The sequence below is a fragment of the Bos javanicus genome, chromosome 7, assembly GCF_032452875.1.
Source record: "Bos javanicus breed banteng chromosome 7, ARS-OSU_banteng_1.0, whole genome shotgun sequence".
NCBI classification, from domain to species: Eukaryota; Metazoa; Chordata; class Mammalia; order Artiodactyla; family Bovidae; genus Bos; species Bos javanicus.
In genome coordinates, this window is record NC_083874.1 from 20,019,980 (window position 1) to 20,036,602 (window position 16,623).

Consider the following 16,623-nt stretch of genomic DNA (forward strand, 5'->3'; position numbering starts at 1 on the left):
AGATGAGCCTTGAAAACCTGATACTCATTGAAGGAAGCCAGATTGCAAAGGCCACATAGCCTGGGATACCATTTAGATGAAGTGTCCAAAACAGCCAATGCATGGAGACAGAAAGTGGATTTGTGGTTGCCAATGGCTGGGGGAAGGGAAGATGGGGAATAATAGCTAACATGGAAGGGGCTGTTGTTTGGGGGGTGATGAAATATTCTGGAATTAAGTGGTGCTGGCGGTTGCACAACTTTGTGACTATACTAGAAACCACAGAATTGTACATTTTCAAATCTTTAGAAAACAAACTAAAACAAACAAACAAAAAATCCATCAAAATGGTATTCTTGTGGAAAGACATCCTTTTGTGCTAAAGGTTATGTAAAGACCTGACCAGGAATGGTAAACTCCAAACCTGCGATGAGGGTACAATGCCAGAGAGGGGGTGAGGTGAGGAAGCACACACGTGTGTGTGTGTGGGTGTGACAATATCCATCTTTTCCAGTTTCCTGGGGCAGCCATAACACAGTACCACCAGTTGAGTGGCTTAAAAATGATAGAAATTTATTCTCTCAAAATTCTGAAGGCTAGAAATCAATTTGTCAGCAAGTCCAAGCTCTTCTGACTCCTTGGGTGGCATCCTCTCCCCCCAGCACCACTCCCAGCCTCTGTTGGTGGCTAACCATCCTTGGCCTTCTTTGGGGTGTGCTCTGCTCCAGTGTCTGCCTGTTGTCACATGGCTGTCTCCTTTCTCCATGTCCAAATCCTTATCTTCTTTTTTAAAATTTTTAATAACAATTTGTTTATTTTATTCAGTTCACACAGTAAAAAAAAAAAATTGGAATCTCATTTTGTTGAATATGAGACAAGTTACATAATTCAAAGTATAAATTTAGCCCAAAAGTTTAACATTGACTGTGAAATTGCAGTTGGTTCTAGAGCAGTGCAGAGGCTAGCGGCGCTGACCACCCTGCTCCTTGTTGTAGAAAATCCATGTATAATTTTTGATCCCTCAGAACTTAATTTGAAGTAGTCTGCTGCTGCTGCTGCTGCTGCTGCTAAGTCGCTTCAGCCGTGTCCAACTCTGTGCGACCCCATAGACAGCAGCCCACCAGGCTCCCCCGTCCCTGGGATCCTCCAGGCAAGAACACTGGAGTGGGTTGCCATTTCCTTCTCTACTTTATCTTCTTATAAGGATCACCAGTCACATTGGATTAGAGGCACCCCCCACACATACACTCCAAGATGACCTCATCTTAACTAATTATATCCTCGGTGACCCTATTGCCAAATAAGGTCACATTTTGAGGTTCTGGGGGTTAGGGCTTCAAGATTTTCTTTGGGTGGGGCTAAATTCAACTGATAACACCAGTGTTTGTCAAATTAAATCTCTGGAATTTTTAGGGTGTCTCAAATATTCCATAAAAGGCTTAAGTCTCTGAAAGCACTCCCCAGTAAGTTAAGTACAGAATTATCATCTGACCCAGCCAGTCTGCTTCTTGGGATCTATCCAGAAATAAGAGCAGGTGTTCAAACAAAAATCTGTATGTGTGTGTTCTCAGCAGCATGATTTGCAATAGCCAGAAGGTGGAAACAACCCAAGTGTCCATCAACCAATAATGGGTACACAAAACATGGGCTATCCACACTATGGAATATCACTCTGCCAGAAAAAGGAATGAAGCACCGAGAAACGCTACAACATGGACTTTGAGGACATGACGCTCAGTGAGAGAAGCCAGACACAAAAGACCCAGTGTGTGATTCCATTTGTATGAAATGTCTAGGACATGTAAATCCAGAGACAGAAAGTGGACTAGTGGTTGCCAGGGGCTGGAGAGGGTAGGCCTGGGACCCCAACAGAGGATCCTGGCCCATTCCCCTTTAAAAAAAACACACATACTCCTTTAAGTTTGAAATTCAATTCCATTTTTTTTTTTATTATTATTTAAGAAGTCCAAATCGAGTGGTGGCAAAACAACTGCCTCCACGGTGGTTCCTCAGCTGAACGAGCATGGGGTGGTGCCAGCCCCCCCATTCAGGGGTGCAGGAATGCGAGGGTGACAGATAGATGGCTCCGCCAGGAGTGTGAGAGTGTGTCCCTGCAAGGTGCCTGCCCGTGTGGGTACTTAGGGTGACACCTGCCAGGCAGGAGTCCCCGTGTATTGGATGTGGGTTTTCTCTGCCCTGGGTCTGGGAGCTGGTCCCGGGGAGTGGGTGTAGGGTGTGTAACTCTCCCCACACCAGCTGTGAGCGGCTGTGGATTTCCTCCTGTCCTGGGCTACATTACCCCTCGTGTGTTCCCACGTCTGTGTAGTGTGATGTGACCTGTGAGGCCAACAGGCCTGGCTGGGCCCTGGGAGTCTGTGCACAGTGCATGGTGGGTGGGTTTTCTAGGATGGGGACCTGGGGAGATTCAAAGCTAGAGGGATGCTGTAGAAATTTAATTTTAGGGGGGCTAGAGCCCCCAAGGTGCAGGATCAGGCCTGGCCCCAGAGGATGGAACCCCCCACCCCTCCTCCAGGGGGTGCAACTGGGGGAGGGGCCATGACCAGAGCTTGGTCTTCTCTGGATCTGTGGGGCGGCCGACACCCTCATAGATGCTCACTGTGACAAAAGAAGAGATTAGTTGATGGGGGACCCACATCAGGTCTCAGCCCCCATCCCCATCCTGGGGTACCCCAGAGGCCACCCTCCTCTGCTCCTTCGGATGCTAGGGTGGGGGGCCTGGAGTTGATCCCACCTATCCTGGGCAGCTAGGAGCCACCCAGAAAAACCCATGCAGAAGCTGTGGTGAAGCTCTGGGTCCCCTGAGCCAGAGGTGTGCTGGCCTCAACATCCCCCAAGCAGCATTTAACACAGTACCAGGCTGAATTAGGGCTCCCCAGTAGCTAGGCCATTAGCCACCTACATCAAACCAGCCCCACCTAGTAGATCCTGCAAGCACTGTGGCCTCGGAATAAGATCTGGCAGCCAGATCCCACTTGGCGGCAACGGCCCCACACCCCAGAAAGCCCGCTGGAGACCTAAAACCGGTTTATGTAGCCAGGCTTCTCCAAGGCAAGTCAAGCCTGAGGTTGTCCCCACGCGAGGCAGCCCAAGCTGGGCTGAACGGGCGGGGGGCAGACCTGCCCTGGTACACACCTGGCGACCTGGGCCAGGATCTCCTTGATGCGGACGATGAGCTTCTCGTGCTGGGCGGGGTCGCGCTCGATGGCGCCGTGCAGCCGGGCCATGTAGAAGTCCAGGGTGCTGAGCGTGGGCGTTTCGCCGGTGCCTGGGGAGGCAGGGATCCGTCAGACGAGCCCAGTGGGGGATCACCACGGAAACAAAGATCAGAAGGTGGGGGTAAGAGGAGGGGGCCATGGGTGAGCGTCAGTGGGGTCAGGTGCGCGCGGTCAGGGCGTCTGGACCCGGGGAAATCAAAGTCAACTGTGGCAGAGGTCAGAAGATGGAAGATGGAGAGGGCGGGGTCGTGATGGGGGGATTCGGGGACTGGTGGGGGAGAAGTTGGCCTAGGTCAGCCGAGGAATGAACACGGAAGTTAGACCCGGGGAGAGGCGGGGCGCGAGGGCTACTGTGGGCGGGGCTGGCACGAGCAGCGTTCAGTGAGGACGGGGCCGCGGGGGCTTAGGATTCCCGGGAGTAAGGGTCAGCAGGGGCGCGTCGGTCGGACAGAGAAGCGGTTTGCGAAGCGACTGGGGGTGAAGGGATGCCAGAGTGAGGACTTGCTGGGCGGGGTCAGAGGGGGCGGAACTCGCGGAAGCCCGGGCAGAGCCGAGGTCATCGAGGGCGGGGTCATAGGGGGCGGGACTAGGTTGTTGGGGGCGGGGCCTCCACACCAGGCACTGGCAGCGAAGCAAAGCTGGCGGTGAGCGCTTGGCGCACCGCCTGGAGCTGCTGCTGCAGCGCCAGCGTCCGCCGCTCCTCCAGCGCCAGCTCCTGCTCCAGACGCTCGCGCGCGCTGCTCATGCTCTGCGTGTGCCTTTGCAGCACAGCGTTCTGCTCCTCGAAGGCCACGTTCATCTTCCGCAGGCGCCGCAGCTCCGCCTCCCGTGCTGCAGGCGGGGAGCCGGGTAAGAGCCTGACGCTTCCCCGCCATCCCCCGGCCGCCTTCCCTCTGCGGACTTCGCCCCGAGCTGTGTCCCACGCCAAGCCTTCCGTCACTGCTCTGTCTCCAGCCCCACATCTCAGCAGTCTGGGCTGCGAGGGCAAGAGAGGAAGGCACCCACTGCCTCCCGCCTCGATGCCCTCTTGGTTCAACGCTTGCTTCAAGAACCGCTGGTCAGCGCTCACCTTTGTTTTGGTCCAAGAACTCTTCAGTGAAGATGGGGACGTCGAAAGTCGAGAAGCCGTCACAGTCCCCACCCTGGGACGACAGGACAAGGTGGCAATTTGGAGGGGGGTCAGTCAACCCTCCTATGGGACATCCCCTAAGCTTGGGAGGGTCTCCTGAGGCTACCTGGGTCAGAGTCCATTTTACTGCCCCCCTCTCAATTTGTGTGAGTGCTCCGCCTCCACTCGCACACATCTGGACTGGGTGCTCACTTCACCCCATGAGCGACAGTCCTTGGTCACCCGGGGGTTTAAACACGCCAGACCTTTCTCGCCCCGGTGTTCTCCGTGGAGGAGGGACGCTTACCTTGTGTCCATTCAAAAGGGTATTCATGAGCCCAGAGCTGGAATCCTCTGGTGGGGGAGGGAGGAGGGCAGGGTCAGTCTCCCAGGTCTCCTCTGACCCCCTGCTTTGCACATGCTGTCCCCTCTGCCTGGAACGCCACTATTTCCACCAACACCCACCCCCTTCCCCCCACCCCCGCACCTGCTCATCCTGGATCAAAGGCCCCTCCTGGGCCCCTCCCCCCACCCTCATATCCATGAGTGTCCTATCTCAGTACAGATCAGCCCCGTTCACTCACAACTGTCTGGTTACATGTGTCTCGTTCCCACATGACCGTGAGAGACCCTTTGGCAGGGGGTGGGGTGGGGGGTGCATCGGCCTGGGTCACCTGTCTCAGAGTAAGCACTCAGCTGCCTGGAGGCTGAGGCCCTTCGCACCTTTCTTGATCTTCTTTTCCTGGATCTTCTCCGCACACATCTTGTAGGCTTCCGACTGCTGGTAGGCCCTCAGCTCCTTCATGTACTGCTGCTTCTCCCGTTCAGCCTCGTCCAAGTACCGCTGGTGGGGGCAGGGAGAGAAGGCTCGGCCCAGTGGCAGCGGAGGCCTCGCAGACTCCATCACTCAGCCCGCTGTACTACACTTTGCCACAGCTCCCTGCTGCCCTTCAGACAAAACTTCGCACTTCGCTCTGCTGCTCAAGCCACCTCCCAACTCCCGGACCTCACTACCTCACCCCAATTCCAGCCTTTTTAAACCACTCCCCGGTGTCTGACTGTCTGCAGGCTCCCACCTCTGGGCTGACCTGCCCTTCTAAACCCATTTTGCCTGTTGAAATACCATGTAGAGGGTGTACGCTGCTGGTGATTTTGTTACATTTCCTTGATGTTTTTGCAAATTTTAAATTAATTACCAGAACTTTAAAACCGCAAGGTTTCTAACAAAAATCCAGCATCCACCCTCGACTTCTTTTATAACGGTGTTTATTAACTTTTATGTTTATTCCAGCCAACTGCCACCCTCCCCTCCCTTCAACAAGCTGGAGAGAGCTAACGGGTGGTCAGTCCTCCCGGCAGAACGAAGGGCCTGCCACACCTGTTCCTTGGGGGTAAGTGATGCTGATGGATGTCTGAGTGAGTGAGAGCAGGTCAGTCAGTGGTCCCGGGCCGTCCCCACCTGTTTCTCCGCCGGCTGCAGCTTGCTCCACTCGGCACCCAGCATCTTGGTGATCTCGGGAAAGGGCAGGTCCGGGTGGCGCGTCCGGATCTGCTCGCGCCGCTCGTTCAGGAAACGCACGTAGCCGGTGACAGGTGCCTTGGGCCCATTCGGCAGGATCTTCTTCCGCTTCTTGCCCTTGGGCCAGCCGCGCTTCTTCACCGGCTGCAGAACCCAGTCGCGCTGTTGGGAGGGGTCTGGAGGGCTGGGGCTGGGCACAGAGGGGAAGAGGCGGGGCCCTGGAAGACTTGGGTGGGGCCTAACCACGAGGTGGGACCCAGAGGTATGGAAGTATGGCCTGGTCAGGGTTCAGAATTGGGAGAGTGGGGTTAAGGAACCCCTGGCCATGGGTAAAGGGATCAGAGAGGTACTGGGGACAGAGCATCAACCCAAGGATTGGGTTGGCTTGTGTTGTGGGCGTGTCCCCTGTATGGGCGTGCCTTACTAGCAGAGATTCCCCGGGTAGTGGGCGGGGCCTAGACAGTGGCAGTGGAGCTCTTGGGGGCGTGGTATCTGACATGGGGCAGGCCTCAGCTTGGGAAGGGAATTCTGGACTGTGGGCGGAGCCACAGCAAATTCAAATTTAGCTCGGGGCGGAGCTTTAAGGCTAAGGCCCACCGACACAGCAGTGCAGGGACTCTCACCTCCTCTTCGTGGGACCCCTTCTCTCCGGCCCGCGGGCCCTCGCCGCGCTCTTGCTTGACAGCCACCACGAAGCTCCCATGCTGTCCTGGAGCCTTGCCGCTCGCCGGCCTGTAGCCACGGGAAGCCAGGGTCATTCCCACTCCCCACCCCTGACGACGGATTTGGCAGCAAGAGGCCTGAGTCCTCAGAAGAGGGCTCTGAAGAGGGTCAGGATACGGAGGTTGAGATTGGAGCACTAGGGGAGTCACAGGGGACCTCGGAGAGACTAGAGCTACGGGACGCCAGGGTCACCCACCCCTTCCCCCACGACGAAAGCGCTGGCAGCTAGCGGCCTGAGTTCTGAGAGCAGGGGTCTGAGGAGGTCAGGATCCGGGGTTAGGGCAGGAGAACTAGAGGAGGTCAGCAGGCCACTCCTGAAAAGGACTAGAGCACGGAGGTTTGGGGGAAGCCCGTGGGAACTCCGAAGTGGGGGGGCTCCTGTCCCAAGTCGGAGGAGTCAAGACCCTGGGCCCGGGGTTCGAGAAGCTCCAACGGGACGGGGTGGTTGCATCCCCGAGTGGGCTGAGGGGGAGGGGATGTCGCACTCACGCGGAGGCCGCGCCGGGCTGCTTGGGGCCGTGGGACATGGCCACTCCCGGCCGCACCTGGAACGTAGACGCGTGGCCAAGTGAGGGTCGCCCAAGCCAGCGATGGCGGGGCTGGGCTGGGAAACCCTGTAATGCCAGGTCCGGGGCGCCTGGGGGGGCCGGAACCGGGGGCGGGGAGGCCCTCGGGGGCGGGCGCCCCAGGGATCCTTTGTTGGGCGATCGCCCCCCAGGAGGCCTGGGTCCGCACCCTCCCGGCCCAGGAGGGTCCCCGCCCCGGCCCAGGGATCCCCGCGCCCCCGCCTCCTCGCAGGGCCCCGAGTTCCGCGGCTGTTTTCACCTCCAAAGAAACTTTCCCGGACCTCTCGGCTGCTACGACGCTCCAACCAACCGCCGGGAGCCCGCCCCTGCTGCCCGCTCCGCCCTGCACCGCCCCCGACATGCTAATAACGACTCGGCGAGCGATCGGATTGGGTATACCCATCCCCTGGGGCGTGACCATGCAGATACAGGTCGGCGCGCCCGTTGGTGATTGGCTGCGGTAGCCACTGAGCCGCGTGGGAGGTAAGTAGAGAAAGCTGCAGGCGGGCGCGTCAAGTTCGGCTGTGCTCGGCCGCTCTCGGGACCAATCAGGATGTTTTCAGGTTTCGCCGGGTGGAGCCTCTTAAAGGGCCAGCAAGCGCGGCTCAGACTCCTCCCCTGCTGAAGGCGAGACTCCCCGCCTCTGCAGGATCCGGAGACCTATGAGGCCGAGTCCGGCCCCGCCCTAGTTGTCATGGGGACGGTAGTATGTTGCTAGGGAAGGGGTTAAGGTCTTTTGGAGCAGTCCCTTTCCCCACTGCAAGGTGGGACCTGTTCTTAGCAGACCGGGTGGAGAAGTTTCCCGTTTACTGACTGGACTTAAAGCCCCCAACAGGGCCGTGCCCCACCCTGCATGCAAGAGCTTCTCTCCCTCCTGTGAAAGGGCCTCAGCTTTCTCTCCTATGCAATGGAAGCTTTGCACAGAGTCCACGTCCAGAAGGCCGGATGCAGCAAAGCTGAGACCAGGAGCTGGGCTCGAAGCAACTAGGAAGAATGTGGTGGGGACAAGAAAGCTGCGAGGATCTCGTGAAGATGAAGGGCCAGGAGACCCTGCTCTGGAGTCTTGGGAACCCCCAGGCAGCAGCCTGGTCCTCTTACAGCCTGGACTGTGTTTCCTCTGACCCCAGGATAATTGTGGTCACTGGATGCTCCTGATGGCCCGTTAGACCCCAAACAATCTACCCACAGCACCTTCCTGCTCTCGCCTCCCTTCATTTTCCTCCTCACTTACTCTGGCGACCTCAACGTTCCTTAGATACGTCCATTTCATTTATTCCCACCTCTGGGCCCTTGCACTTGCTCTTAATGCCCTTTCTCCAGGTTAAATGTCCCCCTTTCCAGTGGGACATTCCCAGGCTTGTACCCCACCCCAAACACCCCATCTTATCTTTGCTCCATATGTTCATTTCCTCCCTATAAGCTGCCTGTTTGCTCATTGCTATATTGCCAGCACCCAGAACAGTGCCCACAGGTGCTGTCAATGCATATATATTAAATAAACAAATAAATGTATAATGTATTTCTAACAGGCAGGTGCAGCAGCTTTGGAAAGCAGTCTGGCAGTTCTTCAAAAGGCTAAAAACAAAACAAAACATAGAGTTACCATGCGATGTACCCAGGAGTTAAAGAATGGGCTTGCAATGCAGGAGACCCAGTTCAATCCCTGGGTCAGGAAGATTCCCTGGAGAAGGAAATGGCAACCCACTCCAGTAGAGAAAAGCACCTGGCAAGCTACAGTCTATGGGGTCGCAAAGAGTTGGACAGGACTGAGAGACTAAACCACCAGCATCCAGGAATTACCGTGCAATGCATCCACTGCACTCCTAGGGACATATTCAGAATTAAAAACATACATCCACACAGAAACTTGTACATGAATGTTCACGGCAGCATGATTCACAATAGTGCAAAAGTGGAAACAAACCCAAATGTCTATCAGTTGATGAATAGGTAAATACTGTGGGCCAGCCATCCAATAGAATATTCTTGGCTATAAAAAGGAATAAATTGCTGTGTCATGCTAGGACAGGGATATGCCTTGAAAACATTAGGCTCAGTCAAAGATGCCAGTCACAAAAGGCCCCACAGTGTATGGTTCCATTTATATGAATTTTCCAGAACTCCAGAGAGATAGGAAGTGGATTAGTGGTTGCCTGGGGCTAGAAAGTCAGTGGGCAGGGGCAAAGGACGTCACGGGGCTTCTTTTGGGGTGATCAAAACGTTCTAAAATTAGGCTGCTTTGATGGCTGCATAACTCCATTAATGTACTAAAGTTCACACAATTGTACACTTTACACAGGTGCATTATCTGGAATGTGAATTAAATCCCAATGAACCTGTTTCTCTAAGAGGCATCCCAGAGCTGAGGAAGATAAGCTGTGCCCTGGAATTTTGACAGACCCAAATTCCACACCGCTCTGTTGCTTCATCAGATGTGGGACTTCCTACACCTGCTTGCCTCTCTGCTTGGTTAGAAAATGTCTAGGTGAGAATTCCAGCCAGGAGAATAGGAAAGACCCACCCTCCAGATCCTGCCTCTTTGGCTTGATTGACAAAGCTGATGTTGCCATAGAAACGTGTCCTTCCACTCCCAAGGTACTACACAAGGAATTCAGGGGTCTTCCTGTGCATGGAAAAGAAATGAAAGGTCTTGAGGTTGATTTTTTTTTTTTTTTTGGGCATATAGTTGATTTACAATGTTGTGTTAGTTTCAGGTTTACAGCAAATTGAATCAGTTATACATATACATATATCCACTCTTTTTTAGATTCTTTTCTTATATAGGCTATTACAGAGTACTGAGTAGAGCTTCCTGTGCTGTACAGTAGGTCCTTAATTGTTATTTATTTTATATATACTAGTGATATAGACATCAATCCCAATCTCCCAACTTACTGATGTCGATTTTGAAAGCAGTTTGCAGCTCCTTGGCATCAGGACAAATTCCTTGCTGTGTGGATATTTTCTGGGAAAAAGAAAAGTGTCTTGAATCCAAATGGCATTGCATCCACTCCAGTGCATGTGATCCAGACACCCACCCATCCCCAAGAAGCAACATGTAAGAAGCAGCATTTCTACTGTTTGACTTTACATCTTTCATTCTTTGATCTAAAAGCAGATACTTTGGCCCCCCAAAGTATAAATAGGTTTTTCCTTAGCCACAAACTTCTCTCAAGTCCTAGCTCTCAATAAAACCAGGAACTCTAGCTGTCTAACCTCATATAATTTCATGTTAGTTTCTTTGCATTCATTTCTATGCTCCATTTGGAAATGTAAAAAATATATTTATTTATTTATTTGGCTGCATTGGATCTTAGTTGTGGCATCCAGGCCCAGTTGCTCTACAATGTGGAATCTTAGTTTCCCAACCAGGGATCAAACCAGCATCCCCTGCCACTGGAAGAAGAGTTCTTAACCACTGGACCACCAGGGAAGTTCCTGGAAATTTTTATCGTGTGAAACCAGGAAGAGGGCCCCAATTTGTAGCCTGAGAAATACAAGATCCATTAAGGATGACTTAACTGTCTTTGTGAAATTAATTTTATGATGCAAGCAATGTGCAAATTCATTTCATTTGTACAAATTAAAGTTGTGTGTGAAGGCTACCAGACCCATACCATACTCCCCCTTATCAGCTTGTCACATTTCTTACCAAAACTTTTCCTACCTACCTATACACATACATACTCTGTGAGTCTCCTAGGGCTATAGGAACAAGGCACCACAAACTGGGTGACTTGAACAACTGAAATTTATTTTAAAAAATAATAATAGGGGCTTCCCCAGTGGCTTAGTGGTAAAGAATCCGCAACCAATGCAGGAGACACGGGTTCCATTCCTGGTTCAGGAAGATCCCACATGCCTCAGAACAACTAAGCCAGTGCAACACAACTCCTGAGCCTGTGCTCTAGAGCCTGGGAGCCACGACTCCTGAAGCCGAATGCCCTAAAGCCCATGAGAGGCCACTGCAATGAGAAGCCCCCGCACAGCAACAAAGGGCAGCCCCCAATCGAGGAAATGGGAGGAAAGCTCATGCAGCAATGAAGACCTAGCTCTGCCAGAAATAGAGAATTTTTAAATGGTTAAAATATTAACTAATAATAATAATAAGTAAAAAGGACTTCCCTGGCAATCCAGTGGTTAAGACTCTGGGCTTCCACTGCAGGAGGCATGGTTTCGATCCCTGGTCAGGGAAGCTCTGCATGTCTTTGCAGTGTGGGAAAAAAAAAAAACAACAGAGTTATGGGGACCAGAAGTTCAAGATCAAGGGCTTGGTCAGCACTGGTTCCTTCTGAGGCTGTGAGTCTGTTCCATGCTCTCTGAGCTCTCCCAGCTTCTGTGGCATCTCCTAGCCGTCTGCAACCTTCCTTGACTTGTACAAGCATCACTGCATCTCCACCTTCACATTTATATGACGTTCCTGGGCGTGTGTGTATTTCCAAATTTCCCCCTTTTTATTAGGTCATGGGTTGTATTGTACTAGGAACCACCCTGCTCCAATTGTGACTCATCTTAACTCATTACATCTGCAATGACTCCATCTCCAAATAAGGTCACATTTGAGGTCCTGGGGATTAGGACTTTCACCTGGGAAGGTTGGGGGGCACAAAGCAAAACACAACACGTACACACACACACGGGTGTGAATGCACTCCTATAAGGAATGTAAGCTCACGTCTTGCTTTTTTTTTTGCCACACCAAGAAGCATGTAGGATTTGAGTTCCCTGACCAGGGAGTGAGCCTGTGCCCCCCTGCAGTGGAAGCCTGCAGTCTTACCCACTGGACCGCCAGCGGAGTCCCACAGCTTGCTTCCTGTGATCATATGATCAATCACGCCGTGAACATCCTCTGCAAACTCTTGAGTCCGCAGCCTTTGGCCCAGTGGCTTTATATGTGAAGCCCAGAGCCCTGCCTCTGGGGCTGGGTAATTTCCCACAGCAGGACCTCATCACCGCCTGTGTAACGAGCTCTGGCAACTTCTGGTTCTTCCTCATACGACTGTATTGCCGCCTTTGTTTCAAACGTTCCGAACCAGCTGTCTGGACCCCTTTTCCAGCGTAGCTAGGAAAACATGAAGTTACGCGTAGTTCCTCCCACCGCCGCCCTCCAAGCCCCGCCTCTTTGGCTTGATCGACGAGGCAGGCGTTGGGGCGGGGTTACCGTTTGGGGGGCTTTTTGTTTTGTTTTGTTTTTGTTTTGCAGGGCCGCGCTGTGCAGCATGCGGGATCTTAGTTCCTCGACCAGGGATAGAACCCGTATTCCCTGCATTGGGAGCAGAGTCAACCACTGGACAACCAGAGACGTCATCTCCCTAACCCACGCCTCCGCGTTTACGTTTGTTTTTAATACTTATTTGCCAGCACCGGGCCGTTCAATTTCTCTCCATCCCCAGGAAGGATCAGGATGCGGTCGGCGCTCTCGTGATATCCCCGCCTTCGTTAGGCTCTTTTACAGAGTGAATTTAATTCAGGGGATTGCCGTCGTGAGCAATGAAGGGCCAAGGAGGCAAAAGCGAAACGCAGAGGCAACCGCTGTCCGAAGGAAGGGGTGTGGGGACGGGGTCTCAGTCTTTGGGGCAGGGGACACCCCCCCACACACACACCGCTGCTGCTGGACTCTCCTGGGCTCAGGGAGGTGGCGCTGAGGCCCACCTCTGTGACTTGGGCAATTTACCAAACACTCTGTGCCTCAGTTTGCCCCACCGCAAAGTGGGCTAATAAGCATGTCTGCCTGTATGAGGTTGTGAGAAGGATTTAACGAGTTTAATTCAAGCACAGTGCTCGCGACCCGGCGTGGCTGGTCAGTGCTCCATAAAGCATTGGTTGCTCCTGTCCACGGAGACTGAAGCCTCTGGTACAGAGAATTTTCTAGTGTCGTGGTATCCACCCAGGGGTAATTCAGCGCCCCTCCCACCCCCACCCAGGGGTCTGATGTCTAGAGACATTTTTGGTTGTCATGTCTAGGGCTAATGGGGCTGCTCCTAGCATCTACCCGGTGAAGGCCAAAAGTGCTGTCATCCCAGGACAGCCCCCACCACAAAGAATAATCCAGTGCCAAGTGTAAGCTGTGAACAGGATTGGGAAACCCTTCTCAAGGGTCCAGAAAGTGCTCTATCCGCCTGATCCCCCTAAGGTCTCCCAACAACTCTAATCAGAGTTGCTCCTCTTCCCTGGTGGCTCAGTGGTAAAGAATCTGCCTACAATGCAGGAGCTGCAGGAAATGGGGGTCGATCCCTGGGTTGAGAAGATCCCCTGGAGGAGGACATGGCAACCCACTCCAGTATTCTTGCCTGGAAAATCCCATGGACAGAGGAGCCTGGCGGGCTCAGAGTCGGACACAACTGAGCATCATACACACTCTCACCTCCATTTTATACAAAGGGGAAACTATGACCCCGTAGCTTGCACAAAACTGCCTGGTTTGATCTTGGCTGTGGGCCCTGGGATGTAAGGAAATTTTTTTTGAGTGTTAGAACCTTCCCCCTCCGAGTGTCCGCCCACCCCCCACCTATTTTGACCTGAGAAGTTCAAAGGTCAGAGAGAAGATCAAAGCAAGCACCTGCCCGATGCTGGATGGGGGCTGCCAGGTCATCCGATACTCAGCTGGAGGAGGAGAGCCGCGGGTCTGGCGTCTGAGGCAGCTGTGGACGCTCTGGGGGCATCAAAGCATGTCTGGATCGCTCCTGAACACAAGCCTGTCTGTCCTTCCTTTTGTCCTACCCAAGGGTTCAGCATTTATCTGTCCTTCCTGACATCCCTTCCCCTAGGCATGGCCTTCTCTGATCTTCCCAGCAAATCTGACCCCATCCCCCTTATTAGGGGGGCCTACGTGCCCCCTGCTGGTATCCACCCAGGCAGCTGAGGCCTGATTTGGGATAAACCACCTTCACCTCCTTTCCCACCCCCACAGGCTTTTTTTTTTTTTTGGCTGTGCTAGGCCTTCGTTGTTGCATGGGAACTTTCTCTAGTTTCTGTGCGCGGCCTTCTCATTGCAGTGGCTTCTCTTGAGCCTTCTCATTGCAGTGGCTCCTGGGCTCTAGAGCATATGGACTCAGTAGTTGTGGCACATTGGCTTAGTTGCCCCATAACATGTGGGATCGTCCCAGACCAGGGATCAAACCCATGTTCCCTGCGTTGGCAGGCTGATTCTTAGCCACTGGACCACCAGGGAAGTCCCCCCATAGACTTTTTAATCTGATTCTCCCCACCTTTTCAGAACTCTACTGTGGCTCAGTGACCTGAGGGTAATGTCCCAACTCCTCTGACATTCTGTCACCCTTCCTGGTCTGATTCTTCCAGTCCCAGCACTGATTATGGGGGGTTTGGAGGATGCGGCTCTGCCCTCACTTAGAATTGGGGCTTCAGAATCTTTGGGGCTCCAGCATTGCTCAGGCTGAGACCAGATCCAGTGAGTTGAATGAGTTCATTCATTAAGTAATGAGTTCATGAATGAATGAATGACAATACTCGGGGGCAGCTCTCTGGCTCCCCCAGTGTCAGGATCAGTCTTGTTCCTGCCATCCCCACAGAGTCAACTTCCCTGGTGGCTCAGACCGAAAAGAATCTGCTTGCAATACAGGAAACCGGGTGTGATACCTGGGTGGGGAAGAACCCTTGGAGAAGGGCATGGCAACCCACTCCAGTATTCTTGCCTGGAGAATCCCATGGACAGAGGAGCCTGGTGGGCTACAGTCCATGCGGTCACAAGTGAGCGACTGACACTTGCCAGAGTCAGGGCCGAGAAGTACTGCTGCTGCTGCTGCTGCTGCTGCTGCTGCTGCTGCTAAGTTGATTCAGTTGTGTCCAACTCTGTGTGACCCCATAGACGGCAGCCCACCAGGCTCTGCCACCCCTGGGATTCTCCAGGCAAGAACACTGGAGTGGGTTGCCATTCCCTTCTCCAGGAGATCTTCCTGACCCAGGGATTGAACCCCGGTCTCCCTCATTGTAGGCAGACGCTTTACTGTCTGAGTCACCAGGGAAGTCCCAAGAAGTACTAGCTGGCTTCAATAGGCCAAAAACCCAGAGATGAGAGATGTATTGGTACTTCCACCAAACGACCCCTCCTCCCCCTGCTGGATCTGTGCCCAGGGGCTGCCAGGTTGATGCCTTGGGTTCCTGATCCACATAGGAGGCTGATAAAAGAGGGAAAACTCAACCATCTTTTACCCACAGGTGAGACCTCTCCTGAAAGTGAGTAATTAACTCAAAGATATTGGAAGTCACAGGGAATTCAGTTGGAATCTTGAATCCACCTCTTGTCAGCTGCTTGCCCTCTGGCAAGGAATTTCTGTCTGAGCCTCAGTTTTCTCATCTGTAAAATGCGTGTGAAGTGTTGAGGTAAGAAAAGAGAGGAGGAATGCAAATAAAAAGCTTAGGCTAATAGGGTTGTATTTATTTTTTATTTTATTTATTTGTTTGGCAGTGCTACACGGCATGTGGGATATTCCCGCAACCAGGGACTGAACGCATGCCCCCTGCAGTGGGGCTTCTCAGGTGGCTCAGTGGTAAAGAATCTGCCTGCCAATGCAGGAGACTCAGGAAACCTGGGTTCAATCCCTGGGTTGGGAAGATCCCCTGGAGGAGGAAATGGCAACCCCCTCAAATATTCTTGCCTGAAAAATCCCATGGACAGAGGAGCCTGGCGGGCTACAGTCCACAGGGTCACAAAGAGTGGAAAATGACTGAGCAACTGAGTGACTGAGCACACCCCAGCAGTGGAAGTATGTAGTCTTGGGACCGTTAAGTCTTTGGAGTCTTAACCATTGGACCACCAGAGAAGTCCACTGGTAGTGGTAAAGTCGTCTTCTGGGGACTTCCCTGGTGGTCCAGTGGTTCAGACTTCCCGCTTCTATGCAGGGGGCTCGAGTTCAATCCCTGTTGGAGAACCAAGATTCCACATGCCTCAGAGGGTGGCCGAAAGTTGAAGAAAAAAAAACCCCGAAATTGAAAGGAAGCAACCTTGGCCGGGAGGAAATGTGGTTCTCTGATCTCTTCTTATCAGTTTATCAGAGATCTGGGTCTACCCCTATCTCCTCTGTTTTTCTACCAGGCTATCTCTCTTGAAGCCACTATTTCCCATTCACACCCATTTCAGCTCCTCTCCATGAAAAAATGTGTGTGGCAGTAGTTGGTCCTTATCAGTGTCAAAGTCTGGGCTGGGCACCCCTTGGGTTGCTTGAGCCTCAAGTTTACCTTTTGCTTTTTCTTCTTTTTCCAGCATGGGGGATCCTAGTTCCCTGTCCAGGGGTCAAATCCACAACCTATGTAGTGGAAGCGCTGGGTCTTAACCACTGGACCACCAGGTAAGTCCCCTGAACTTTAAGTTTATAATTGGGTTCCCCTCTGGTTCCCAATTTCTGTCTGCATTTTTCTGCATTTCTGATTCTTTGCCTATATGTCCACTACTCAATCATTTGACAGATATTTCTTGAGTTCCTACTATGTGCCAGGCATCACTGGGGACAACCCAGTGACTAAGAGTGTATTCAC

General features: G+C 52.9%; 1 protein-coding gene and 2 long non-coding RNA genes across 6 annotated transcripts; 1 reads left to right on the forward strand and 2 right to left on the reverse strand.

Moving 5' to 3' along the window:
- Nucleotides 1-1,970: 1,970 nt before the first annotated feature.
- HMG20B (high mobility group 20B) lies at nucleotides 1,971-7,552 on the reverse strand. 2 transcript variants are annotated; one of them, XM_061422697.1, is made up of 10 exons: nucleotides 7,391-7,552; nucleotides 7,055-7,110; nucleotides 6,466-6,574; nucleotides 5,783-5,986; nucleotides 5,047-5,167; nucleotides 4,631-4,677; nucleotides 4,285-4,357; nucleotides 3,831-4,046; nucleotides 3,133-3,265; nucleotides 1,971-2,595 (listed from the first exon to the last, which is right to left on the reverse strand). In XM_061422697.1, exons 1-10 carry the CDS (start codon nucleotides 7,550-7,552, stop codon nucleotides 2,583-2,585), a joined length of 1,134 nt encoding a protein of 377 aa, XP_061278681.1. In that variant the 3' UTR covers nucleotides 1,971-2,582. The 2 variants fall into 2 exon arrangements, with proteins under 2 accessions (XP_061278681.1, XP_061278682.1); XM_061422698.1 differs by lacking the exon at nucleotides 3,831-4,046.
- Nucleotides 3,977-10,127, forward strand: LOC133250895 (uncharacterized). 3 transcript variants are annotated; one of them, XR_009737449.1, is made up of 3 exons: nucleotides 3,977-4,064; nucleotides 4,170-4,375; nucleotides 5,615-10,127. It is a non-coding gene; the product is annotated as an uncharacterized LOC133250895 (long non-coding RNA). The 3 variants fall into 3 exon arrangements; XR_009737448.1 differs by lacking the exon at nucleotides 3,977-4,064 and having other exon boundaries at nucleotides 4,285-4,375; nucleotides 5,615-7,614; nucleotides 7,695-10,127; XR_009737447.1 differs by lacking the exon at nucleotides 3,977-4,064 and having other exon boundaries at nucleotides 4,285-4,375; nucleotides 5,615-5,714; nucleotides 7,364-10,127.
- LOC133250896 (uncharacterized) lies at nucleotides 9,764-12,671 on the reverse strand. Its single transcript, XR_009737450.1, has 2 exons — nucleotides 11,909-12,671; nucleotides 9,764-11,337 (listed from the first exon to the last, which is right to left on the reverse strand). It is a non-coding gene; the product is annotated as an uncharacterized LOC133250896 (long non-coding RNA).
- Between the last annotated feature and the right edge of the window lie 3,952 nt (nucleotides 12,672-16,623).